This window comes from Platalea leucorodia (assembly GCF_965183815.1).
Source record: "Platalea leucorodia genome assembly, chromosome: 3".
Taxonomy (NCBI): Eukaryota; Metazoa; Chordata; class Aves; order Pelecaniformes; family Threskiornithidae; genus Platalea; species Platalea leucorodia.
In genome coordinates this window covers 56,290,856-56,318,015 of record NC_138825.1, presented here as the reverse complement: position 1 = coordinate 56,318,015, position 27,160 = coordinate 56,290,856, and the positions used below count along the sequence as shown (strand labels likewise).

The window sequence follows — 27,160 nt, the reverse complement described above, 5'->3', positions numbered from 1 at the left end:
CCCCGGGCTGCTCTGAATCCAGCTTCTGGCCCGCGAATGGTGGGACGGTGCTGCTGGGACGCAGAAATCGCAGCTGTCAGGTAAGGCGCAGAGCAAGCGGGGCTACCTGAGAGTACGGCTCGCTCGCTGGGATGTTTGCTTTTGTGGGTTTTGGCAAACGCAGCGGGGAAGGTGGGGAAGAAAAAGGTGAATCTTTTCTTAGTCATCAAGACAACAAATGACTGGTCTTGAGTTTATATGTATCTCTAATTTGGGAAAGTAAAAATTCTTATTTTTCTGAAAGCGGAGCAGCCCATCTTCTTGCAGAGATACAGCTCGTGAAAGGGCTCGAATGGGCTGGCAGGCTGAGGTGGTTTGTGGCGTGGTTCTCAGGGAGAGAGGAGGAAGGAGAGGCGGCCCAGACCTAAGGTGTGAGGAGGAACACGAACGTGGCAAGGAGCTGTTGCTGCGCTCCTGGTGTTACTCAGCATGCACGTCTAGTTTAGAGAAGCCCCAAACCTGCTCTGTCTTGACCAATGCCAGGTCCAGCTGGGGCCGTGTCCCCTCTACGCCTGCTCATATTTTTTACAAAAATTTGGAATTTATTATTTTCTAATTTTCCGAATCTGTTGAAGGATAAAAAAGACAGAAGACCTTGACAGGTCTCTCAATTTTTTGATCAAATATAATTTTTTTTTATGGCTAAACTGTTAAGATTAAAATAGAATTTTGGAAAGGTCACTAAAGCCGGTCCGTGTGCATGTGGGTATGCAAGAGGGGGCACAACACTGCAGAGAGAGGGGTGTGCTTTTTAAGCTAGACCATGGGATGGGCACACAACTACCTGGGGATAAATTTAGCGAGGCAATGAGAAGACTTTGGCTCTCAGCGGAGGGAAAACGAGAGCAGCTTCCCAACAGGGTCTGCTGAGGTGAGGGCGAGAAAAGTGGCAGGAGGAAATCTAAGTAGTTTGAAAACGAAGGTCATAAAGTTTATAAACGGGATTTCACAACCTGTTTGTCTGTGATAGGAAAAGCTGGACTCTGATGCACAATTTCTCCTCTTGTCATATGTTTTTTTTGCTGGTTATAAGCACCCAACTGACCTGTTGGACTTGGGCATGCTACTGTTTACTAAGGTGTAAGCTAGTGATTTCATTATCCTTTAATCCTCTCTTTAGAAGGGTGACCTCAGTGTTGGCTGTGACCAAGGCTTTCATCTCAGGGTTTCAAACTTGTTCTCTCTGTGGTGAAAACCCCGCAGTCACAATATTACTTATTTTTAATATATGGCCAAATTGCAGCAGAAAGCCAGCGGTTGACTTTGCAGAACCCTCGTGTCGCTAGTGAAGGCTGATACTGCATCGTACCAACCGCAGGCAGCACCCCCGAGCTCCGCGTTTCCCACGCGTTGCCCCAGCTCCCCAAGCTGAAGGGTGTACGGGAGGGCCAGGCCTTGCAAAACGCTGCCTCTGCGTGCCGGGATGCGCGGGCTCCGGGCTTCCTGGGATGGAGCTGGGAAAGCCGTGTGGTGAGCAGCTTTCATCCAGCACGTGCTCGCGTGGGCTGCTGCTGACGTGGGCTGCGAGGTGTGCGCCACAAGACGGACACGGCCTCTGCATTCAATTGAACCTGCTTTCTGATGAAATCCAGGACAAACACACACACCCCAACGTGATGCTAACGTGGAAAAATGTTCTGATACATGTAAAAAAAAAAAGCATCAGAATAGATAGAAGTACAAGTTTAAAAAATAGTAGTGCTGGCTATTAAAATATGTATTAAATATTTTCTTTTCTACCTGAGGACAGATAGCAACTAAAGTTTTTCACTTACAATAATTGATTAAAATAATCTAGAAACCAAAAAAAAAATCAAGTAGTACATGTTAAGTGTTTGGAGCCACTGACTGCACACCTGGAAGCAGGGTTTCCTACAGCGCTAGCCCAGCTGTGACAGCTTCAGCTGTATTTGGGTACAAAGATACATTAATAGATTTCAGTTCAGTGAGTAGCTATTTCAAAGCTGAGAAATCATTTCAGTAATGAAAAAGCAGGTAAATTCCTTTCCATCTTCAGTCCATGAATTAAAAACAAGGACTGGATGTAAAAACTGTTACACATGTGGATTGTGCTGTGAGGAAAAACGGTCAAGCTCACTGGCTAAAATAAGCAACGATTTGGTTTAGATGGAAAAATACACATGGTAGCTGCTTTCCCCTTATCTATATGAAATATTTAAGGTATTTTTTATTTTACTGATGCTATTTGTCACTTTTAACAGAGTGCCAGATTTCTTCCACAGAAGAATACCTGGAAGTTATAAGGCTACATAGTAAAGCTCAAAGTTGCATGCGGTGGGGTTATTAACTAATTATCAGGTTTTCCTGCTGAACTAATCAGTTTTAAATTAACTGAACCCAATACAGATCTCTTCCCCGTAGTCCGGGGAGTCCTTAATGCCCTGGGCAGGGGCTGCACTCCCGCTCCTCGCCCACCTCCCCGTCTCCAGTCCCTCCCTGCCTTCCCCCAGGCGGTTTTGGCTTCTGAGCTCCCGCAGCGGCCCGCTGCTGGGCAGGGAGCGGCCGGCGGTCCGGCAGCGCACAGGGCAGGCTGGGAAGGGGAGCCGGTGGGTGCAATATGGTTATGGCTCTGGGCTCGTCATGGAGGTAGCGGTTTGGTCAGTTAATTCTGCGTCATTTGCTGGCCGCAGTTAGTGAAGGGAAGAGGGCCGCCCTTACGTCCTACAACGTGGGTAGACGAACCAGTCACAGCTTTTATCCAGGTAGCACCAATAACTGCAGAGATGTGGTGAGAGAAGCTCCGGTGCAAGCGTGCCAACAGCGACGGAAGGTGTTTGGCTTGATGGCTGAGCAGTCACCGCCTATGTCCTGCTCTCGTCGCGCTTGTTGGGCTGAAGCAGCTCTGGGTATGCCTGCCTATGCTACCCACCACCCTCATTTACTGGGTAGACCAGAAATGTAAACAGTGCAGTTCTGGAGAAGCTTGAAGTAGCTTTCTGCTACTTCTGCACACTCATTTCTGAATTACCAGTTTCTCTTGACAATAAATATAAGTGAAATTGAAACCGCTTTTCAGATTGCCTGCTTCCAACCGCTGCCCCGGCACCTTTCAAAAAACAAGCCGCTTCTCTGAACGTAAAAGCCCTCGCTGAAATAGCAAATAACAGGAAAAGAGTAAGTCAGGCATCATCAGAACAGACGAGTGACAGAATTTCATAAGGTATGTCTGTGTATACACGTACTAGGAAAGACAAAACTATTAAAAAAAGTTCAGAGTTCCCAGCTACTTTGCAAACAACACGTTTCCTTAAATCACTCGATGAAATTTGCTATACTTGTTACGTTGCTATGGCATCTGAGCTCATCCAACAATATTTGACAGATTTTTATCTGTGCCTCACAAACCACGCTGAGCAAATTGAAAATCCCCGGTTACACCGCGCTTTGTATCATTTCCTGTGAGATAAGTCTGAAGAACAAACTTACGCATACAGCGTGTCTGTACCCGGCCAGGCTTGCATAGCTCCTGAAGCAGGATGACACCTGTCTGACATAATGCCTGGAGAGTGACAGAGATTGCACGGGACACTCCAGGGCTTTTATAAATCAGAGTGGACCAGAAAAATGCTTTAATGCTGAGAGAAGACAGCTGATCAGTCGGTCTCTTTGCTGAGCACTAGGCAAATAACCGAGATTGCACGTTCTTCCTTAACGCTTGACTTTTGTTGTTTCTAATCTTTCCCCTACCTAAAGCTGATGCCTGTTGGATGAAGTTGGGAAGGGAGGAGCACTGTGTTTAAAGGAACATAAATGCCTGCTAAGATGGCACTGGCCAGTTCACTTTCTAGCAAGCCAGTGCCACCGCGCTCCAGAAGAGTTTCTGCGGCAGGGGTGGAAGTGCACCAGAGCAAGCTGGATTTTTTCTGCAAGCTGGGCTATGGTAAGCAGGACATCTGCAAAGTGCTGGAGAACCTGGGCCAAGAGGCCCTGGAGGATGATGTGCTGAAAGAGCTGATTCGGATGGGGAGCAAACCTCAAGCTCTAGAGACCCAGGTTCAGCCTTCCCCGCTAAAACTTGTTGCCCGTGGCTCATGTAGCGCTTCGCCGGGGTCGAAGTGGCTTGGAGAAGATGAAGGTGATTCTTCCAATCATTTGAGACCCATTGTGATCGATGGCAGCAATGTTGCAATGAGGTAAGCTCTGCTTCCTAAAACAGAGATCCTAAAAGGGATCTCTCTTCCTCTGAAGATTTCGAATTTTAAAGCTGCTGGCTTGAAGTCTGTTTCTTCTTCTGGTGAGAGGTGCATTGATGTGTTTGATGTATAATGTACGAACCACTGCTTATTCCTGTTCTGTGGCTGAGGCACAGCTTCTGGGGACCTGCTGTCTCTATGCCCATAATTACGCATGCCAAGCGCAATCACTGGTTTGCTCTGCATTTTGACCTTTCGTAAGCCACCAGCTAGCTAACCACTACTGTTTATGGCAGTATGATTCAGCAGCTCTCTCTCCCTTTTAGTTCACCATTGATGTTTACGTGCCTTTTCAAATGGGTACCTAGGATTTCTAAATCTGTATGCTGAGTTGTTTCCAGGAAAAACTGATAGACAGAACAGCTCACTTTTAACCTAAGAAGGAGACGGAAAATAAAGACAGGTGGCTGTGGCTCCTAACAACATCACAGCTGTACTGACTTCCAAGTAAACTCCAACAATGTTCCCGGCTTGTATATTTTTGTTGGTTTTGGGTTTGGCTTCACTTTTATGGAAATATCAGGGAATTGATAATTGACTTGTACTGAATAGTCTCATTTCCTCCTTAATTAATTCTGTTTCTGGAAAATGTCATAGCAACCCATCCTGGCCAACTACATGTCCTAAGCAGTGCCCTGACACTGTGAAAGCACTCTTACCGATGGGGAGCCTGGCACGTCCACGTGGATGGGAAGGCCAAAGACATTCGTGGGTTGGCCTCTGTTTGCCTGAGCCATATGAGCGGCCAGAGGCCCCAGCAGTCGAGAGTCCAGGGCACGCTGGCTATCCACTGGTTTTCCCTGTTAACGTCCCTTCCCGCTCAGCATGGCCAAGCCTATCCTTGCAGGTTGGGATAGGGTGGAGGAGGGCTTCCTTCTTTGGTTAGCTTTGGTGTGAGGTGAGATGACGCCACATCCCCTCTGGTCAGAGGGCAAAGGGGACAAGTAAATCCAGAGCAACTGTAGGCTAAGCAAATTATGCCATCTTCTGGATGAAGGGAGAAATCCCACCTGAAAACAAGGGGTTCCTCGGTCAGGGCAGCTCACGAGGAGTGAGAAATACACAACAGAGCAAAATCGCTTAGCCTTGGCTGGGCCATGACCTTGGTAGCCAGGTGTTAGGATCTCCTGCCCCCATTTGCATTTTCACCCTAGACCCTCCTTAAGGTGTCCTTCTTGCCTCTCTGCAAAAGAAATGGGCACCCATTCAGGCAGAGCAGCTGAGCTGAGCGCCTACGCTTTCATTGTGCTGGGGCAACGCTACCCCTGACTGGCCATGTCCTTCATTCTCCTGGCACAACCTTGTCCTCACCAATTTACCAGGGCTTTTTTAGAGCAGGCAGAGGCGGGCAAGGCAGAGAACAGCGTTGTTTCTAAGATGACAGAAGATGCACCCTTGCCACTGAGCAGGAGGCCCAGAGTAGGTTGGTGGCTAATGAGATAGTGCCTGTTTTGGGCTTGGAGTACTCTGGGAAGGCTCCGAGATCATCCCGCTGCGCCAGCCCATGCACGGGAGCTTGCTAGACAGAGATTATTTAAAACAAATATCATTACAGGTATGTGCAGCAAATGGCTTGAGCTAGCATGTTGTACTGCTTTTCTAGACTGCATGCCCACGTAAATGGGTTTTTCAAGAAGCCACACGTGCTTCTGGCATGCAAAATTTAAATCTTTTTGTAGACCAATTTCCAAAATATGAGTGTGAGAGATGTTTGCCTGGTAGATTATTGAAGGCTGGTGTTCTGCTGTGGATTCCTTGTCTTTCACCTGAAAGGAATTAGAGGAATGTGAAGTACTTTTGAGTTTCAGAAAGGCAAAGGTTTTACAACTCCTCTCAGACATCCCCAGTCTCTTGTCTTGATAAAGTTAAAGACTACTTGGATGATGGAGAAGACTATTGAGCCTGTCAGTTCAATTCACACTGAACCGAAGCAGCCTGGAAGGAGTTGCTTTCCTCTCCTGGATGCCTTTCCAAAGCAGTGCTGAATGGCATTTACTTTGGCTAATGGGATGGCCTTGGTGAGTGCTTTTGGTATCCTCATTTTAATTTTTCTGGTTTGCTGCTGTCAGATGGAGAAGGCCTGTTTGCAGAAGTCAGGGAAAAGGGATGTTAGGTTTTCTTGCTGGGAATTGTTGCTGGATTGATGTTTCTGGAGCATTTCAGAGCTGGCATTGAGGGCCCATTGTGGGCTGCGAGGTTTTGAAAAGGATGTACGTGCCCCAGGGTAATGTGAGTGAGCTGGCAGCCTCCAATCATCAGTCAGCCTCTCCATAGAAACTGCACGGAAAATAACCTTGCCTTCAGCCAGTCTCACTAGTCAAGTGTCTCAGTACACTTTGTGTTTCCATCAGATGTAATGAAAAACTTATCCGTCTGCCAGCCTATCCATGGGAAGCAGGCAGGACGGTTTAGCAAGGCTAGTGGAAAAAAACAAATGGAGTTGTGTTAATATGAAAAGGGAACTGTCATAACCCTATTCACTGCACACCAAAGAGGCTACCTAGTCTAGTGCTTGCACTCACACCTAGTTTTTAAGCTGCGATAGGTAGAGAGGCCTTTTCCTAGGCCAGTGGAGTCCTGTGTTTGTTACGCTCTCTCCCTTCTGCCAAAGCTGTGGCTGATGCTGTGTCGTGGCCAGGTGGAGATGGGGCCATTTGCAGTTTTCAAAAGGAGTTGTTTTGACTAAACTTCTTCTCAAGGGGTTGGAATTGCACAATTTAAAAAGGAACCACTGCATGCTAATTACGGATTAATTGCCAGAGTCACAGTGAGGCCAAAATGCTGCTTCAGTTTCTGAGAGATGGGCCCTCTGATCTGTGACCCAAATGCAATGTATCCTGTTGCTGGCAGGAGGGGGAGAGGTGGGACTGAGTTATGACAGATCAGTCATGGTCCACAGACTACGGGGGTGCGTGGGAAAGGTGACTGACAGATGCCAATCTGTTGTCAGGCAGCACAAATTCACCATGCAGGGAGAAAGTAAAGTTTTAAAGCCCCTGCTCCATTGCACGGCGGACTTTGGTGTTCAGTTGTGTTGACGCTGCAGCCCACCGTGCGTGTACGTACTGTTTTAGACACACGTTCCCCAGGTTTGGCTGTAGCAATGTAGCAGCAACCGGATTAAGTGATACCGCTGAGGAGCAATTCCAGGTGCCTCTTCTCACTTGTTCTGCTTGTCCTTTTGGGCGAATCACCTGTGCTTGAGTGCTTTACCTTCTGCACTGGGGGTACATCTAGAATCACTTTTCTAAAGCTAACAAGGTTATATATATGGATAGTCAATGTTAAAGAAGGCTGTTGTTGAACTTTGTTTGAGCCGTGGTATTAAAGATGTACCTAGACTTCCTTTTAAAGGCAGCTATCTGAAAAAGTCACCTGTGCTTCCAATTCACCTGTCCAGGTGACTTTATACCTGTTCTGGGTAGATCCTATCCTTTAAACCCAAACAACACAGTTGCTCTAGAATGGAGATTAGATGTGTTGAGCACTTCAGACCATTTATTATTGGTGTTTTGGGTTTTTTTTTTAAGACTTCATATTGCCTGGGTAGCTATTAATAAACAACTGGGTTTCTTCCTCTGAACTGCACTGTTTTTCATTTGTGGTCACCATTTCAGCACCGAAACTTTTATTAAGTGTAAGAAGGAGCTTTGACTATGAGGCTGATGTAGGCAGAACCTAGATTTGAATTCCTGGTGGATGGTGGGGGAGAGAGGCATTTAAGACTGCGGCATCATCCTTGACTGGTCCGTCACTGCAGGTAGGCATAGTAAGCGAGAGAGTCATTTGCAAGCACGTTTTGCAGAGGTGAAAGCCTGAGTGAGACTATGGTCATATCATCCAGAAAGCTCAAAGTACAAGGATGAGATTTCTGTAGATACTGTGAGCGTGTTCATCCATTGTAGGACTTTGTGTAGAGTTTATTTTTGTTTCCTTCTGTAGAGGTATTTAACAAATTACCTTCCTTTACACGTGCACTGCACTGTATTCAAGTTTTAGATAAGAGAATGACAAGCAGTAAGAACTTTCAATGCGGGGGGGGAGAAACTTAGGAAGGATATCACCTCTAATTGTTTTTCTTGAGGTTGCTTTCTGTGTCTTGCTCGGAATATTGATAATTCTCCAGAACCCGCCTTGCCTGCATCCTCTACAGCACCTGTCTTAGGGCTTTCCTACCTCTCTGTGCAATGAAGACAAAATCCACCAACTAGGGCAAGATAAAGATGGGCCTGAGGTGCCTGTGGCCATCTCCACTGAGGTCTTGCCCCGTTTTTGCTGTCCTGGGTTAGGTTTTCCATATTTCCCACCCTGCCTCTTACAGGTTTCCTTCCCCCATAGTTTGACTCCTGTTTCCAAAAGAGGTCAGCAGCAGAATGACCTGTGATCAGACTTGCAGCTGCTTCAGGTATTAAAATCCTTAATGTCACTGTTACCACAGAAGAACATTCCCAAGTTTTATTTCCCATGGGAAAGCCTCGTGGGTTTCTGCTTGTGCTGGAAGAAACTCCCACTCCTCAAACTATTATCAGACAAGGCACGTGAAAGGTCTGACGCAGCCTAAGATCTTGCTGGTACTTTAGGATCCAAGTCCATCCAGATGCAGATGGAAGGAACAGGCCTGGGTAGCAGGCAGGTCATAGAAATGGAGGGTAGGATACCTCTGGTTTTAAGTATCCAAATTGCTTCGGATAACAAGTTTCTGGTTCCACTGCAGGAGGTGTTTGGATCCGTCCAACCAGGACACCCTGCCAAGTTGATTTCTTGGAAACTGGTGAATGACACAAAAGCTGTTTGTTTTGCCTTTTCGTTACTGGCTCAGTTAAAGAGAACTCTAAGCTTCTTGAAAGCTTTGCCTCACCATCCTCCTCCTTTTTTTTATAGTCACGGAAACAAAGAGGTGTTCTCCTGCTGGGGCATTCAGCTGGCAGTGGATTGGTTTCGAGAAAGGGGGCACACGTACATCAAGGTTTTTGTCCCGCTCTGGAGAAAGGAGCCCCCTCGACAAGATAGTCCAATTGCAGGTAGGTCACCGTCCTGGGCATAATTTGGCAACCATTAGGTGCAGTTTGGAGGCAGGGGGTGCAAAGAGTCCAGTATGGTTTTGCCCTGTGAAGACAAGCACAGTGCAAGTTGTGTGTCAGGTTTCCATCACTTGAATGAATCATTAATTTATTGCTGCACGCTCCTGGTTAGCAGCTAAAACTGCATACAAGGCTCTGTTACACTGCTTTGAGCCTTCTGCTTTAGAAGCACAAGTTGCTGCCAGCTGGGTTAAAGAAAGAGTGAGTTTGCCAGCTCGCAACAAGTCTGCAGAGCTTTCAAGGCCAGCCAGGAGACCATGACACTGTTTCATGCACTATCCAAAGGCAGCAGTATCCGAAGCCTTCACTACTGCGTGGCTGCTATCTGTTAGCCTATTACCCCGGCACAGGAGCTACATGGGTTCCTCTTCCAGGAGAAGGAAACGCACCATCTGAAGTCTGTGGAGGGCGGCAAGATTTAGTTTGTTTGGAAATAGATCTGCCAGATCTCTGCCAGCAGCTTGGCATCTGCAGCTGCAGCTGAGGCGACTAGGGATCTGCCTTCTGTGTAGCAGGAGTGCCAAGAAGCCAGAGTGTCCTCAACGGCAGCAAAAGAAGTTTGTTTGTTTGTTTGTTTTATCAGGCACATTTTATCTCCCAGTAACGCTCATACCAGGGCTGGTGATGAGCCTTCTAGCATCTAGTGGGGTAAAAAGGGAACTACTGGGGTTCAGCGTAGCTCTGGTGTAGAATTCAAGCCGACCTTCTATGGATTAGGCTTAAAAATTAAAAATGGTATCTCAGATTTTAAGATTAGATGCTTTTGTAAAAGACACGATTTTCAAGTTGCCAAATAATCACCAGGTATCAGTGCATCTGAAAATCACACCACTTTAAGTTGCCTAAAAGGCTGGAACATCTTTACGTTCCTGTAGGCTTCTAGCACAGGATGGAGACCTGGTCATTATTAATTGATTATTTTTGTATTTTTATTTTTTTCCCTTCTATTTCTGCCAACCAGATCAGCACATTCTTGAAGAGCTTGAAAAGCAATCGATCCTTGTGTACACCCCATCCCGGAAGGTGAAAGGCAAGAGGGTCGTTTGCTACGACGATCGCTATATAGTGAAAGTTGCTTATGAGAAAGATGGAGTTATTGTTTCCAATGACCATTACCGGGACCTCCAGAATGAAAACCCCGAGTGGAAATGGTTTATTGAGCAGCGACTACTCATGTACTCTTTTGTCAGTAACAGGTAAGAGACAGTTGTTGTTAAGCAATCTTTAATTTAAACGTTAGGGGCCAAGTCAGCTCCAGCATCAAGGCACCTCCTACCAGTGGCAGAGTACGCGAGCCTTTTTCTGAAGAGAATTTACTGCAGCTTTTCTTATCTCATTTCCTTAGTTCCTGCTCCCTCAGCTTTGGTCTTAAACCCCCCAGTCACTCTTCAGTGAACTTTTCTATTTGAAATGCAACATTAGTGACCAGCTTCTTTCCATTCCAAACTGGGATGCTAACCCAAGGCCTCGTATCTTTTCGTTTCTCTTTCATAGCAGGGTAACAGAATTAAATCAGTGAGAGGAGGCTGGCTATCTGGCTGTATTTTCAATGCCCCTACACGGCAGAGCAGCCCCTTTTTCTATGTTTTTCTAGTCATAACTTTCTAGAAGAGAGACAAGAAGCTGGTGTCTCTGCCCCCTTAACCATCCCCATTGGGGAAGGTTTTCATTAAGGCACTTGCACCGTGCCTGTGGGGCTGAGCCGTGCGCTCCTCAGTCTGTAGCTACTAGCCTTGTCTGAGTTTCCTACTAGCAGAGGTGCTCGCCAGCAGTCAGTTTGGCCGGGGAAACACACGTGCAGACGTCCCGTGTGCGCGGGCGAGTGCGAGCGGAGAAGGCGCCTCACACAGCGGCACTCTCCGCGGGTCAGGATGCAGACGTGGCTCTCCCACCGCCAAAACTGGATGGGAGCGCTTGGCACTGGGTTTCGGTTTCCCTGTAATGTTGTTCACTGAAATGCAGTCGCTGAACATCAGCATACTGTCTTTCTTGAAGCTCCAGTCCATTATCTCCCAACTACCACCAGGCTTCTTCCCTAGTTACTAATGGGTTACAAGTATTTATATGATATTTTCCTTCCTATTTCATAGGGATTGCCAGATCTTTTCAGAACCCTTCCCTCAGAAAGTCTAGCTGCTGCTCTGAAGCTCGTTTGAGTAGTTTGAGCGGGACCTTCTTGCACAGCTTTGGGAACCTCTCAAAAAGCACAGCCTGAAGTTGGAGGTTTCAGTCCCATTACGCAGACGAACAAACTCCTGGTGGTGCAGGGGGGTGCAGGTGAACAAATTCCCTTCCCCTCCCGCCCGTGACTCCCTTCATCCGACAGAGGGTTGTTGCATGGGTGGGTGCAGTGCAGATTCGTTTGCAAACAAGTTCAGAGATGCTAATTAGTTTTCTTCCTGAAGCATCACATTCAGGTACTGGCATAGAAGAATAAACAGTTTTATTGGAGCATTTTTGCAGGCCTTGTAGCAGGAAGCCTTTACTGAATCCTTGAAAAAGGCTGGGCTTGTTTACCACACCACATGCATGATCAGCTGTAGCTCTGAATTAACCACTGGCTTTTTAAACCTCATTCTCCTACAAGTATTTAGTAAGAGAAAAGTGAGTTTGCTGTGGAAGGGAGCTGCCGGTGAGGGTCGCAGTGCTGGGACCACAGAGGAGTTTGCTGCTGCTGCTGCTTCGGAGAAAAAGGAAGCGATGCTGTAACGGCCGGGGCTGCCGGCCGGCCAGAGCTGCGCCACGCCGCCCTGTGTTCCCAGTTGTTTTATTAGGCAAAAACAACGACATGAAGCTGAAGTATTGGCTTGGCAGGCAGGAAGGCACTGTGTCTAGTAGCGCGGCCTGACTCCTGAAGGCCAGGCTACAAAAGGATCGCAAGGATTTTCTGCCCTAAACTTGTGCCACAAGCTGTGAGGGCACTTTAGCTCCAAAAGCTCAAGGTAGCTTTGTTACCCCTGTGACTTTTTCTTTTTTCAGGTTTATGCCTCCTGATGACCCGTTAGGCCGGCACGGACCCACGCTTAACAACTTCCTCAGCAAACAGCCGGTGCTTCCTGACCCAAAGTGGCAGCCTTGCCCCTATGGTGGGTTTCTCTCCGTGCTGTGAACTGCCACCCCTCTTCCTCCTGCCCCTTGCTGCCTAGCGGCGCTTTCCTTCAGCTAAGGGCAAGCGCCGTTGCCACGTGCCGTCCTACGCGGCGCTTTGTGGGGTAGAGTTTTTGGCCAGGGTGATGCTTTTTTCCCCTCCTGCTTAAGTGGCTTCAGCCTCAGCAAAGGCAGCAGCTGGTTTTGGCTCCTCCATCCTTACCTGCGCGCAGCACCCAAACCAGGCACCGTGGCCATGCTGACCCCCCCCCCCCCCCCAGCCTGCACACCCTTTTCACATTGCAGGGTGGACTTCCATTACAGCACTTGGGAAAGGCCATCCAAATGCTCTCCGCTCCCAGGACAGCTTTCCAGTAATGTGGAGATTTCTCAGAATTAAAGCTCTATACTATTTTTTAAAGCGACCCTTTGTTGCAGCAGGTCTCCCAGCCCACCAAGTGCAGCAACCAGAACTTAAATGAATTTCAGACACTTCCAAAATAGCAGAAACTTCCTTTCCCTGCTGCTTCACCCTGCTATTTAGGTCAGCAATATTTAAATCTGGGGTCAAAAGTACTGAACTGGAAAACAGCACTTCCCCTCTTTGCTGTTTGTCCTCACCCCACCCCTGCAAATGCACAGTGCTGGGGAAAAGTGATGAGTACATTAACCGACGTGGGTGCTAGCGCCAACCTCCTGTTTGATTTTTGATTCTTTCAGGTAAAAAATGCACCTATGGCAATAAATGCAAATTTTACCACCCAGAGAGACCACATCAAGCTCAGCTCTCGGTTGCTGATGAGCTCAGGGCCAAAATAAAGGTGCCATTAAGCCTGGGGAAAGAGGAGGAGCAGCGTAACCGCTCAGCGTACAGGACCAGAGGAGAGCCTGCACTGCCTGACGCCTGCGCAGAAAAGCTGCGAGAAGCCAGCGGCTGTGCAGGGGCTCCCTGCTACCCAGGGTGGTCCCCGGGGAGCTGTCGTGAGCAGCCGTCCGGCGCCTGGGCTGGTGGCCCCGGCACTGACCTGGGGCTGGACCAGCGTTTGCTACAGCCAGAGCCACTGCGAGAGCAGCCTCTCCTGGAGAAGATGTCGGCGCTGTCCATCAGTGACGACACTTACGGTTACAATCGGTCCATACGTACCTCTCAGGAGAGAGAGGTGACAGACAGTCCTCATCACTGCGGTGACCTCAGGCACAACCCATACTCGCTTCATCACCCCCATAGCCTGGACCACGCCTGCCTACCGGGATGCCCTTTCCAGCAAACGGTGCTCCCGCCTGCGCGGGGCGGGATGTGCCCAGACCACAGCTGGCCTCAGGAGCGCTGCGGCATGCACGGGATGGGTCAGAGGAGCCGCTACGTCCCTGATGGTGCTCAGCGCAAACAGGTCCTGGAGACTCAGCACCATGTTCTGCCGCAGTCCGCAGCTCTCCCCCCTGACCCGCTTCACTTGTACAGCGAGCATCAGCTGCAGCAGCAGCACTGTTTCCCCGGCCGGTCCCCACGGCAGCCCTTTCTCTTAGACTCCAGCAACGGGCTGGGCTTCTTCCAGAAAGCCCATGCTTACCCCGATGCCTCTTATGGTGACTACTGGCCCACCCCAGCTGCAAGGCCACCTTCTGCCCAGCAGGCGCACATACGCAGGGAGCTGTGCTCCCTTTTCCCTTACGGCGAGGTGAACCACATCATGGCTTTGTACCCCGATATCAAGGATATTGCTAGTTTGACTTTACTGATTCAAAGACACAGAAACTTGTGAAGCCTCCAGATCAAAACTTTCCCAACAAGCCTGGAGCACAAAGCTGAGGCTTAATGAAGTGTTATTAAAGGGCTTTATGGCAAGGGTTATAGCTGGTGCAGGAGCACAAGTCTAAGCATCAACCAGCTATGTTGCATGGGGCACCAGGTCAAGGCAAAAGGCTGCCGCTCACTGCAGAGGGATCTCATTCATCTCCCGTGGAAGTGAACAGGAGGGCTCGGGGTAACCGGGCTGTCAGCATTTAAACCTCACTGGTGACTGGTTTCAGGATGGCATAGATCTTCATTAATGCCTTGAAACACTAGACATGTTTTTAAAGTCTTAACCTACTGTTCAGCTACCATAAAAGAACTACACTCCATGGGTCCCAGTAACAGGCTCTCCATAGACCCCCCATGACTACTTGCTCAGCTAGCACAGAAAAGTAATTTGCCCTATTCACCTGGCCTGTGCTCTCTGCTAGAAGGCATCTTCAGGTCCGTATTATTGCCTTCTAGCTTTCAAAGACACCAATTTATAAACCAGTGCTATGAGCCCACAGGATCACTATCACAGGTGGTGGAGATACGCCAGAGCACTTGAAGACAGCCGCAGGTACCTTCTCAGGGATCACGCACAATACAAGTCAAATCAGGGAAGTCATCTGCAATATAAGTCCTGATGTGGACTGAGGGATCAGGGTTGTTTCTTTGTTTTTGAATTAGCACAGATGATACCAAGGCGGGGAGGGGGGCTTTAAAACATCTCTGTTGTACCAAACAAGAAAACTATTGTTGACTTAACCCTTAATTACCAAACATGGTCCCATAATGCAATTATACAGCTGATTTATGATTACAAACATCTAAACCTTGTTCTGTTGGGACATGTTTGATTTTCAGTAAGCTGTAAAGCTGCTAATTTCTGCATTATTCCACTGAATTCTTCAGGATGTAATCCAACTATTAAGGTTGATCCTGAAAGTTTTTGGCATTATACCAAAGTTTGAGTATGTCAATATGACATGTTTTAAAAATGCTTTAACACATTATAAAATGGTCATCTAGAACATTTTATGCTCTGAATAATGTTGTCTTTTTTCTTTGTTTTTATTTTTTTATTCTTTTTTCCATTCCTCTTAGCACTGATGCTTCATCAAGTCCAGCATTCGGGTAGAATCTACAAACTTTCTGACCCTGCAGTATCTCTGTTAGGTTCTTCTCTGAAGGGCAGTCGGTGATGTTGGGCCTGGGCAGGAATTAAACGTGGCCCTCGCTGACAACTCTGAATTCTCTTCCTTTTGAAAAGATGACTAAGGAGTAGTAATTTACCTTTAGGGACATTATCACATGATGCATTTTTTGAAAGTGATAATAGTTAGACCTCTTTCCCTCTGGAAACCACCAGCAGCTGTTTTTTGGTGGTGGCATTTAAAGAGTCTTCGGGAAATAAGTGTACTGTGTCGGTTCAGTCTCTTATGGCCATGTGGTTGGCTGCAAGAAATTCTAATTTGGAGTTTGGAGGTATGATTTATCTTCACAGAACATGATAGTTTTTTCCATATGTCATGAATTTTCCACTAATTATAGTCATAATATATATACACTATACCGGGATCACCAGAATGGCTTATAAATTTATCCACTGCATATTACATAAAGATTAGAAATGACATTAAAACAAACACATGGAATAAATGTCCTGTGAAATGATTTGAAAAGTACTCGAGTTCTACAGCCGTCGCTAGTTGCGCTGAAATACGCCCCGCACCACGCGTAACACATTGAAGCGACCCGAGACATTTCACGGACTACGTGCGTATATTGCGCCTATGCAAGGCCAGGCTCATGGGCTTGCTTAACAACCTGTACCAGAGCTGCCCCAGCTACTGCTGTACACAGAGAAACACTCGCAGAGAAAGTGCGATGCGGAGCGGAAAAAAACCCTTCCACATACTGAAACAGAGCAAGTCCCAAATGACAGCGTTCAGAAAATATACCCACAGCAACGGAGCAGGATAGAACCGTACATGTCAACAGTTATTTTTACATCTGGAATGTATGTTACATATTTCAATACAGAAAGCATTTAAAATCTAGAGGAAAACTGGCACACTGCCTTTATATAGTGCCCTTGGCTTGCTGGAGACGTGCGTAAGCTTTTCTCCTTTTCCTTTGAGGTTGCACAGGAATTTGATGGTTGTTCAAAACCCTCTCTTGATGTTTAGTAACTTATTTTTCTTTCATTTCTGTCTTATTTACCGGGGAATCTTTCAGTAAAATACATGGAGTGTGCATTCTGCTGAGAAAGCGTCTGAGAAAATGCAGCAGACTTTGGCGCTAAACAGAACTTGATTTCTCTTGGCTCTTCTGCTCACCAGCGGGTTTTTTCTCACGGAGCTTTTGTTCGAAGGGCAGCCCAGCAGCAGTGCTGTGTCACTGCCTGCTTGAGGGGAACTCTGCCGCTGGCCGAGAGCCCACGGAAAGCACAGACTCTTCCGTTACTTCACCACAGCACAAGCATCTGGGGCTCAGGACTCTCTGCTGCAGAGCCTTTTGCACTTTCCAAGGCAGGAGGATTGCTTTTTGGCTCTGTCAGCTCCTGAGGTAAGGGAAGGGGCTGCTAACAGAAAGGAGCAGGCAGCTTTTGCACGGGCAGGGTAGGAGGCTGTTACTATTGGGTATCTCTGCCGAGATGCATTCGAGTCCAGCTCTTGCTGCCAAGTTGCAAATGAATACTTAAATCCCAATAGGCTCAGAAAGCCCTTGATGTTCTTTGCTTTTTTGTTGTCAAGACTCTTTGAGAAGAGGACTGAAGCAGTGGGAGCAATCCTCCAGGAGACGGGCTGCTTTCCTAAGGGAGATTTACAGAGCTGCCAAATTCATTTCAAGATTTTTAAAAAAAAAAAAAAAGGTCATAAAAGAGACTCCTCTTCCCTTCTCTACTCTCACCCTTTCCCAAAAGGTTAGAAAGCCACAGACGCCCTCCTTTGTGAGGGGCTAGGGCAGCTAGATACAAATATTTCACTGAAAAATCTTCTTGGGTGGAAGTCACCCCTGCAACAGCTCCTCAGTAGAAAAAGGGGGGAAGAAGGTGGTCCTCCGCACCCGATCCAGTCCGGGGTAGCTCACAGTACCTTCCTCCCACCTCTCCTTACATATAGAAATTTCTCCCTCACAGAACATTGATGATGAGTCTATTAATTTGGTGAGCTTAGATACCATAAAAATTAATGCCATAAGATAATCATCTATGAAGTAGATAATAATCTTGCTCTGTATCAAACGCTTGTATTTGCCCATTATTCTGAGAAGTTTTGCTAATATTTTAACTCACTTCCCATAGGAGCTGGCACAATTTATAAGCAAACATCTGAACTAATCACAAACAACTAAATAGAACAAGACAAATTTCACAGCTTCTCTCCTTCTTAAAAATGTTGAATTGCTAGGGAAGGACAAGCAAGCCCTGTGCTTCACCAAGCGTGACAGACCACCTCTGCAAGTCAAAAAAACCCGCAAAGCCTCTGGTGAAAGCCGGCAACAGCCGGAGTCCTATGCTGGACACAGGTACTTTACACACATTTCTCTAAGATAACAATTCAGAGAGCATCTTTCAGCTTTTGCCTGGACTTTACCCAAGCCAGGAGTCAGAACATCTCAGTTTTACGCCTGGAGCTGTAACTCGTTCACTCTGTCGCTGTAAGCCCTTTGCTCCTCTGCCTCAGGGTACGGCTGCTCTGCATTCACTCCCACACGTACAAGACTGCTATAGTATTCACCTCCTACCTGCAGGTGAGATGGGGATGCTTTGAACTCTTGAGAAGAACAGTTTAATATTACAGCACCGCTTGTCATTAGCATTATTAAGAAGGCGCTATGACTTGCAATTGATAGTGAAGGGATTTTATAGCATTTTTAGCCACGTCCCTTCTCCGCCCCAAGCTGGGCTCGCTGCCTTGAAGCAGGCTTGGAGGAACTCTTTAGTAAGATGTACTGATGTGCTGACTTGGCAAATGCAACCAAAATGGACATACATTTTCTTCCTGCGGCCTTTGGACGCAGGAAGGAAATGAGACGACGTGCCTCTGCCGATGAATGGCAGCATTGGAATTGCTCATCGTAACCGCACCCCCAGCTCCTCCTCTTTGGCTTTCCCTGTGCCACACAGTAGCCTTGGCTTCCCTAGTTTTTTCCATAGTTTTTTCCTCCTGTTCTTGCTGGGTTGAGAATTTCCATCGCACCCTTTACAGAATGGGTTGCAACTTACAAAAAGCTTCCCTGTCCCAACCCCTCTTCTTCCAGCTCCGCAGAAACCACACACCCTCACCCACTGCTGCCCCAAACTCTTACTTTGTGCTGCCCCAAACTCTTATTTTGTGCTGCCTTCTCTTCCCTGCTCCCTCCCTGCCCCAGGCGCTCACCCCCTCCCTTGCTGTGCCGGGCACTCCTCCTGCTCAGCCCCAGGTAGCGCCCTATCTCTCCCTTCACCCCCACCCTCCAGCTGAAAGGCTTTTTTTTGGGTTTCTTTGGTTTTTTCTTCTCTTTTTTTTTTTTTTCTTCTTTTTTTTTTCTTCTTCTTTTTTTTTTTTAATATTGTTTGGTTTTGGTGTTTGTTGTTGTTGTTAAAACCTTGAGCTGGATGCCTTTAGCCTGGCAGAGACCTGATATGCTCAGGCTGTTTCCCCATCCCACCTTAAAGCAGCCTTCCCAGCAAAAGTTGTTTGGGTAAGGAAACGGAGGCAAAGTTACATTTGCACATGCTTGTGCTGACTTCGTACAGCTTTCTCCTCTCCAAGGATCAAATGGGATGCTAGCAGAAACTCAGCCACTATATGCTCTTAACTACCTTAAATCCTACTGTAAACCCAACATTTATCCTCTACCTACCACCACCACAATAGTACGTTTCAGGGAATGACTAACGCTACTGGTTTTATATAGAGGACAAATGGGCGTTAAGACACTGAACAGCAGAATAAAATCATAAACTAGAAGCAGGCAGCAAAACACAGGTGGCATAAAAACAGTCAATCTAGATAAATTGAAATAAATTTTTCTCATAGAAGACCAAAGCCATATTAAATAAGCTTAAAGAAACATAGAGCTGGTAAAAACAGGTATTGGACGTTACGTAAGGTACGCTAAACCTCGGAAAGGTACTGCCGCGCGCAGTAAGATTCAAAAGGGTGGCTGCCATCCAGCCACAGGCTTGTGACAGCGAGCAAAGCGGGGTCCAGCCCTCTCCCGCGATCGTCAGCTTGCTGAATTTAATATCCGTGCTGCAGAGGCTCCAAACAACTGAGGAAACTGCTGAATAAGAAGCGGTATCAACCATAGCAACCGAGTGACGTACAGTGCTGAACACGAGGACAAGACAAAGATACCATCACCGCCTGGCGATTTGGTTTCCAGACTAGACCTAGTTTTGCCGCAGGACCGATGATCTCCTCTCATTGCCAGCAGAGGAGCTGCAGACAGATGAGAACAGGCTAACAGGACTAAAGAGCAAACGGCGCTTGCTAAGGTGGGATAGCAGGAGAAGCGCAGAGGAACGTGATGGCTTTTACCACTTGAAATGGTAAATGGCAAAACGCACTTCATAAATAAAGCCGCCTTCTGCAGCCGCAGGAAACCCGAAGGCAGAAATGCCACAATACCCTGGCAAAGGCTGCAGTCCAGCCCATCCCCGCTCCAAGAGCGGTGCTGAAGAAATTTTAGCTGGGAAGTAAACCTGGCTGTGATTTGTTATTGTCAAAAAATACATGGCCATTGGCAGACAATTATAAATGTTACTCAAAACTATCATCGGAATGAGAAATACCGAGTTCTCCCCGCAGGAGGTCCTGTTAGGAAGAGACTGAAGGGACTACAGAAGCTTGTAAAAATGTTATTTCCAGCAGGGAAACATTCTTGGAGAAGAACTTCAGCATCTGAATATCCTTTTGCTCACAACGTAATATATGACATGTGGTGGATTTGGAGCCCTGGATTCATTTAAAGCAGCAGATGGAAGATCTTCAAACCTTTAGAGCATCTTTCTTAAGTTACATAGGTCATATTTAAGCCTTGCAGGAAAGGAAAAAAAAAAAAAAAAAGTGAGCACCATTTTAAGCTGAAGTCAAAATAACATAATATTATGGAAAAAAGGGACAGAGAAGCCAAGTTCCAGATGAGTAGAAAAGTGGGAAAAATGGTTACTCCTGTTCAACTTCCATGGTATTGCACATGCAACCGGGGATGGTATTTGGGAGACGCTGTTTTAGGTCAGCCTCTGCACTTTGCTCTTTAACGTTCTAGTATTTGTATTTGTCCAAGGGAGCTTAGGGAGAGTTGTTGAAAGAAAAAGCACGAACAGCCAAGTGGGACGCCTGGAGGAAACGCCTCGCAGCCGACACCCGTACGGCACGCACCAGTCACCTATTTTTAAGAAACACGATGGCCAAGTCGGCCACAAGGTGTCAACGTGGCAGCCGGCCTCGGAGGCGGCAGCCGGCCTCGGCCCTGCCCGGCCCGAGGGCAGCCTCGCCCGGGCCTCCTGCCCAGAGAGGCTCCCGCGGGCTGGAAGCGATTCACCTGCCCCCAGGTGAGGCTTGGTCGCACCGGCTGAGCCGAGGCTGCTGCCTGCTGCTGCTTCCAGCTGAAACACGTTGCGTTGTCCAGCGTTTACGCTGCATCTTAACTTCAGCACGTGTGTTGTGTTTACGTGGCCCTAAAAGCGTGCAAGGCAGCTCAGGAGGTCTTAGAAGCGTCAGACCACGGAGCAGGGAGAGCCAAACGTGGGGTCACTTGAGTAACGGGTTTCAGAAAGGGGGCATTTTACAAAACCCACCCTTTATTCCACCATTTTATTCTCCCCTCACCTGCGGTTCAAGCTACAGCCGCCCTGACATCAGCGGCTCCGGATTTATCTTGGCTGGGGCCCAGGCGCTGCTGCCAGGCTTCCCTTTCGGGGCAGCAGCCCTGGGAAAGTCACTCGGGGTTAAGTTTAGAGTTCCAGGTTGGCACATTCTTAACGCAAGCCAAAAATAAGTGTGAATGGGGATCAATTTTATGAATCTGCTGAGCTGCCAATTATATTTTAAAGCTGGAATCTGAAACTAGGTTTGCCAATTGGATAAGTATCACAGCCAGCCCTTAGACAGAAATTAATTGGAAAAACACTTTCTCCGAGTCCAGAGAGCATTGCCTTACAAACATTATCTCTACAGTCTTTCCAGGTGTACTTTGGACATAATTGGTCAACCTGAACACAGGGGATTTTAACTAGTTAAATTTATTCTCTTGCATATGTGGCAATCGAGTCAGGCAGAGATACACCAAGTATTCCAGGCATGCAACTGTAAGGCAGCTTCTTCCAAAGCAATTCGAAATGCCACAATTGCCTATTGCCTTCTTTTTACACCTTCTTTCCTTGCATTTTTGGGGAGCGGGGTCACCACAGCTGTACAACCGCCCAAGGCCAGGTACCTAGGTTGTGCACACACATCTTTGTAAAACCGAAAATAAAACTCCCCGCCAGCCAGGCAGGGGCTGGATGTGCAACACGGCACATACAAGCTTGAGCTCACAGCTATCCGAAACCTGCTTGCAGCCTGGTTTCTAAGCTCCTTGCCAGAGGCACAAATAACCCCGTCAGGTCCTGCTACTGCATCCCCGGCGCAGCAGCAACGCTGGCTCGAAGGCAGGATTTCCTGAGCCTCTTGCTGAAGCCCATATTTTCCCACTGGCCAGCAGCTGATTCCCAACACTGTGCCACCCTCACTTGCATTTATTCAGGCCTGCTTTAAATAGTGCAGCTGTGGTACCCAGCAGAGCTCATAGTGTAGTCTTTTATTATGTTCTGGAAAATGCAGTTTCTGTCCGATTTCAAGGCAGAATTGCATCATAGTCATTAGTAATAATATTACCAAAGTTACACATGCTTTCTAGACTTTATTGTGTGTACAAGAATTTGTAAAAACAAAGCCATCCCCATCCTTTTTGCACACATCTAATTAACAGGAAACTTTTACACTTCCATATTTTTAGTAAAATTGCTCTCAAGAGATTGCTATGGTGAAAGCAAAGACTGCAAGAAGAATCAGAAACAAACATGCCTCAATTATAACTGATTTCGTAAACAGTTAAGTTGAAAAAACTACTGAGTTGTACAGGGTATTAAATTCTAAGCTATATAAATCCACTGCAAAGCTTCCAGAGCAAATCTTCTAGAGGACACAGACGACGCTATGATGTATATAGCCCCTGCACCAAGCCAGGCTACACTGCACTGCTACACAGCTGGGACCCGAAAGGACCCAGGACCCAGGCTGCACGCAGGGTTTCACTGGAACACCCCCCGGGGTGCTGCTGTGGCCCTGCCTGGAAGCGCTGCTCCTCAGTACGCAGCGCCCGAAGCGCAGGGTAAGCGGCGCTGAAAGGTGCACGCAGCTGAAAGCAAAGGTTCCCACGGGCCGGCCTCGATGCGATTCCGAATGAAGCGGGAAACACCGGCTCCTCTCCTGCCCGCCCAGGGACCAGACAGCTCTATATGGGGTTAAAAGTACAATAAAACATTGCCAGCTCAGGGTTGACTCAGCAGCTCGTGTGCATTACATCAAGCCCTGCATCATCACCCATGCTAGCAGGAAAGCCGAGGGAACGACAACATACACGGTTTGGGAGCTCTCTGTGACCGTACCATGGTATAACCCCTCACAACACTGCAGCAGGCTTACCTCCTCCAGGCTGGAAAGGGCTAAAAAGGCAGGGGAAGGAAACTCCATCTGCCCCAATATCGGAGGCTGATGAAAAAACATCTGGAAAAGGTCAGCGAGCACACTGGCTCGCGTTACTGCTTGAGGACACGCAGAGGGAACTAACTGTGCCTGCGGCCTGACAGCTGGCTGTCAAACACCCTCTCAAACCACCAAACAAAAAATATCCAGAAGCAGCCAACAGAAATGGCAGGTACAGAACTGATTTGTAGCTAAATAAAATACAGCAGGGTTTGAGGGTGGAGAAGACCACAGAAAACAACCCTTTCAAACATGAGTGATGGCTGTTGCTTTAGAGGATCACACAGGAGTTGCTGACAGATGACTAATGACAGATGAAACAAGCCTCTGAGCAATCCAGTTTATGCCACCTACCTCAGGCCTTTGTCCGTAACTTCTTCACTGGTGTGTTTCACTCATCGGTCTTTTATAAGTTTGCAGTTAAACACTTTTGCTCTTAAAAAAGATGAAAAGAAAAAAGGTTATGGTAGCAATAGCAGAATCCAATTGCACTGTGAAATGAGCTGTGTCACCTTTCTGAGACCTGGCTACTCATACCGTCAAAATTCAGAAAAAAAAAAAAAAAAATCAACACTTGCTAACATCTTCCTTTTGGCCTCAGAATTAGAAGCCCTTCCACACTACTTAGAAAATGGCAGCTGTGGCCAAACGGTGGGCAATGCTGAGATTAGCCATTCCCTGTCACTCCTAGAGAGGGTGTGTGCCCTTCTGATGCCGAAACAGAGGAGGAATGGCTCATTAATGGCTCCCCGGAGAAGAGGAGCATGACGGAGTACAACCCTGGAAACTAGTAACAAGGACACTTCCAGCTGGGGGGGTGTGATGCAATCCCAGCCCCAAAGTGTTACTAATGCATTTCATCTTGAAGTCTCATGAGATGGATTTCACATGTGAAATGAAAAGATATTAAGCGAGTTGAAATCACCACATAGCAGCCTACCACCTTCTCGGACAGTACTAGAGCTAATAGAAGTGTTTTAAAACCCAAGAGAAAAGCATGCTTGCCATCAGGTGACTGATGTTCAAGTGAGATCTAGATGCTGATTCAAGGCTTGAACTGGAGTCACTGTATGCACTCAAAAATCAAGAGGTTCAATCCTGATTATCAGGATACAGGTATTGGTCCAGGAAAAGAACAGGATAAAAAGATAGGAGAGTATCAAATAAGTGAAAGAAAATGAAAACCAACATGAAGCAGTAGATCAGGAGATGGACATACTTCAACAAAACTAGGTAAGACATACCTTTGCATGTTACTTACCTGATATCCACTTTGAACACGGCTGGGCTCTCGAAGTGGGAAGGAGGTATTCGACCACTGCATCACGTAGCACAGCTATGCCCGACAGTTGTTTTGGGTACAACTGTAAATCACATTAACAGTGAAGTATCTCTCCATCGCCCGACTCTACTGTTGCTTCAGGAAGCATTGAGAACTGGAGCACATCACAGTTGCCTTGAAAAATGGTAAAGTCTGTTTTCCAGAGCAAAACTACTGATAAGTTTGGAGGGTGGAGCCTGATGGCCAGGGTTGTGGGGTGGGCAGAAAAGGACTCCCTGGCGAGATCCCCGGGGCAGCTCTTGCGTCCATTAACAAAAGGAAATCCAGCCTGAGCCCTGGCTAACTGGCTGTCCTGTTCCACACAGTCCAGAGTCCCAGCACCAGAAGTGAAGCGTGTAGGGCCAGAACCCTGGCCAGGCAGCGCAGCACTCTGTTTCCTTAGGGGTTCAAAAAGCCTAAGCAATTTAATTTAAAAGTATCAAGCTCAGCAGAAAAAAACCCCCCACATTATTAATCATTATTAAAGAGGGAAAGCTTTTGTCATGTCCTTCAGCTCAAAAACCACTAACATGACATTTTCTTTCTCATGTACAGGGCAGCTGTGCCAAGGATTAGGAAGGGTTTCTAAAGCCAAGAGTTACACTGCCTTTTCAATTTTGTTCTTTCCCCTACTCAAGTACAGCAGCAGCTTAGTTGCACTGGCATAGTATGAACCTCTAGTACACAGCCCCATTTCTTGAAAACCTTAACATTCAGGAACATGGATAGAAGACATGAAAAGAAGAGATACGTACCTCCAAATGCTTTCACGATCACGGGCGAATGGCACAAGAAACGTTGCAAAAATGAGAAAGGTTATACTGCTGCCGTGGAACAGATAGGCAAGGAGCTGGGCAACTTTCTTTCTCCAAACCACCGGACAAGTCTGTGACACGGCATCAAACCACATTCAGGCTTCAAGCTGGATGCCCGATGACAGCATCCAACATCCTCTCTCCGACAGCCATTTTAATCTGTAGACTGCGGCTACCAAAAAGTGATTCTTGCAGACAGAAAAGACGCCTCATGACAATCTCCTCATAATTGTGTCAGGTATCTCTGCTGGAAGATGGGGTTTTCTTTCTCCATGTCACATTTAAATTTGATTTCTGGCCCCAAAACACAGAGGGAAGGAAAATGCTCATGAAAGAAAACAAAAGACACATCCCAGTTTTAATCCAAATTTCCACTGTAGCTACCGCACAGCTGCAACAAAACATAGGAAATTTGGCTTGAGTGGTTGTTCAAGTCTCTAAATTAGAGAGGGGAAAGAGAAAAGCAAAAGACAAAGGCAGAGATCAGGACAGACGAAGGCAGGCACAGGGAATAGCAAAATCTTGGGTTCACATTCTGCACGCTGCACGGAGCAGAGCTGCCGTGTCACCAGAGCAGAGCATCTTTTAGACAGTAAGGCAGTGATGGAGTAATATTCCCAAGATAAACGATCGCTGTGGTGGTACTGGCATCTGTGGTATCTTTACAATTTTTATTTACTATCTTCTGTGATCCTTTGACTATTTCCCTGCCCCATTCTGCCCCCATTAGCAGCAAAAAATGCTATTGCAACATAAAGACTGTGAGAAAGCACCTATTATCTTTAGGATGTCTTTACAGGTTGTACATGAGAGGAAGCGTACAAACCCTAAAGTGGCATCATAAATCTTCCAGCAGAAAGAAGCGCTGGACCTGCTGCTGCTTCAATTGCTGCACAAGAAGGTGGCTCTTACAACTCTCCCAATTTGCCTTCCCTGTCCTCTCTAACAGGTCCCTTTAGACAAACTTACTTTTGGCCAAATACCTTCCGAGTGACATTTCACGCTTTTTCACTACTGTCCACAGGCTCCCAGTCAGCTCCAGCCCCAAAGTAACCGGAGGAGTGGGAAGGGGCGCAACGCATCCAAGTATCTTCTGCGTCCTTCTTCCAAACAGCAGCTCCCCAGACTGGCTGACCGCAAGCCTCCGTTACAATACTGTAAGACACTAAGCAAGTCATTCTGGAAATCTGACTAACACAAAACAAAAGACAAAAAGCATAACTGAGAAAAGATTTTATAAAAAAGAAATCCATTCGTCCAATTATTAATCTACCCAGGATACAACACATGAAATGCCAAACATTAAAAACAATAAATAAAAAACCACCAAAAAAGGGCTCCCCAACCTACAATTTACAGCTAACTATGAAGTACAGAGTTGCTACCATGAGTAGTGTTTGTAAATGAAGTAATTTTTTTTTTTTAATATCAGTCGCTAAGAAACATTCTGTACATACAAACATTGCTTTGCTTGTAACCTTAGATCAACATAAATATAAAGCCACTATAAAACCAATTATTTGAAATTTTTGGGCTGGTAATTTTCATAATCAAGTTTTAAACACTCATGCTCTCACTTGAAACACACAATTCCTGTCACATCAGAAGAGCCATCAATATTCACTAACCTGTTTTGAACTCACTTCTAGATTTACTACCTTAATTAGAAAACACCACTTTTAAGAGTTTATTATTGTAGTACGATGGTAAAAAGCTAATACAGAAAAAGCTAATACAGAATTACTGACGCACCGGCCTTCCTTTTTGAGACTATGAAGTGTCTATTTTAAAGAATGACTGTCCAACCTCCAAAGCCATAGAGGTAGGACAACCCATCTTACCTGCAGGCGCCTCTCCTCCACCGAGGGTCAGCAGCCGCGTACCAGCCCCACGAGGCGCCCCGGGGGCTCGCTTCCCGCCGTCCTTTTCTTAGGAAGACCTCGTGAACCTTTCCTCGGCACGTCACCAAATGTGCCAAGCGCAAGACCCCGGCACGCCACGGAGGCACGGCTGTCGCATGAGCAGACACGCAGCGGTGACACCCGCCTCTCTCTCATATAACTAGAAATGAGTTTTGCGTTG

General features: G+C 47.0%; 1 protein-coding gene and 1 long non-coding RNA gene across 2 annotated transcripts; one reads left to right on the top strand and one right to left on the bottom strand.

The window, feature by feature from the left end:
- Positions 1-14,733, top strand: ZC3H12D (zinc finger CCCH-type containing 12D). The gene is made up of 6 exons (XM_082307428.1): positions 1-80; positions 3,754-4,193; positions 9,135-9,274; positions 10,296-10,530; positions 12,314-12,420; positions 13,142-14,733. Exons 2-6 carry the CDS (start codon positions 3,811-3,813, stop codon positions 14,182-14,184), a joined length of 1,908 nt encoding a protein of 635 aa, XP_082163554.1. The 5' UTR covers positions 1-80; positions 3,754-3,810; the 3' UTR covers positions 14,185-14,733.
- Positions 14,734-16,461: 1,728 nt separating this feature from the next.
- LOC309588317 lies at positions 16,462-26,464 on the bottom strand. Its single transcript, XR_014227724.1, has 4 exons — positions 25,019-26,464; positions 24,204-24,398; positions 23,297-23,377; positions 16,462-17,016 (listed from the first exon to the last, which is right to left on the bottom strand). It is a non-coding gene; the product is annotated as an uncharacterized lncRNA (long non-coding RNA).
- Between the last annotated feature and the right edge of the window lie 696 nt (positions 26,465-27,160).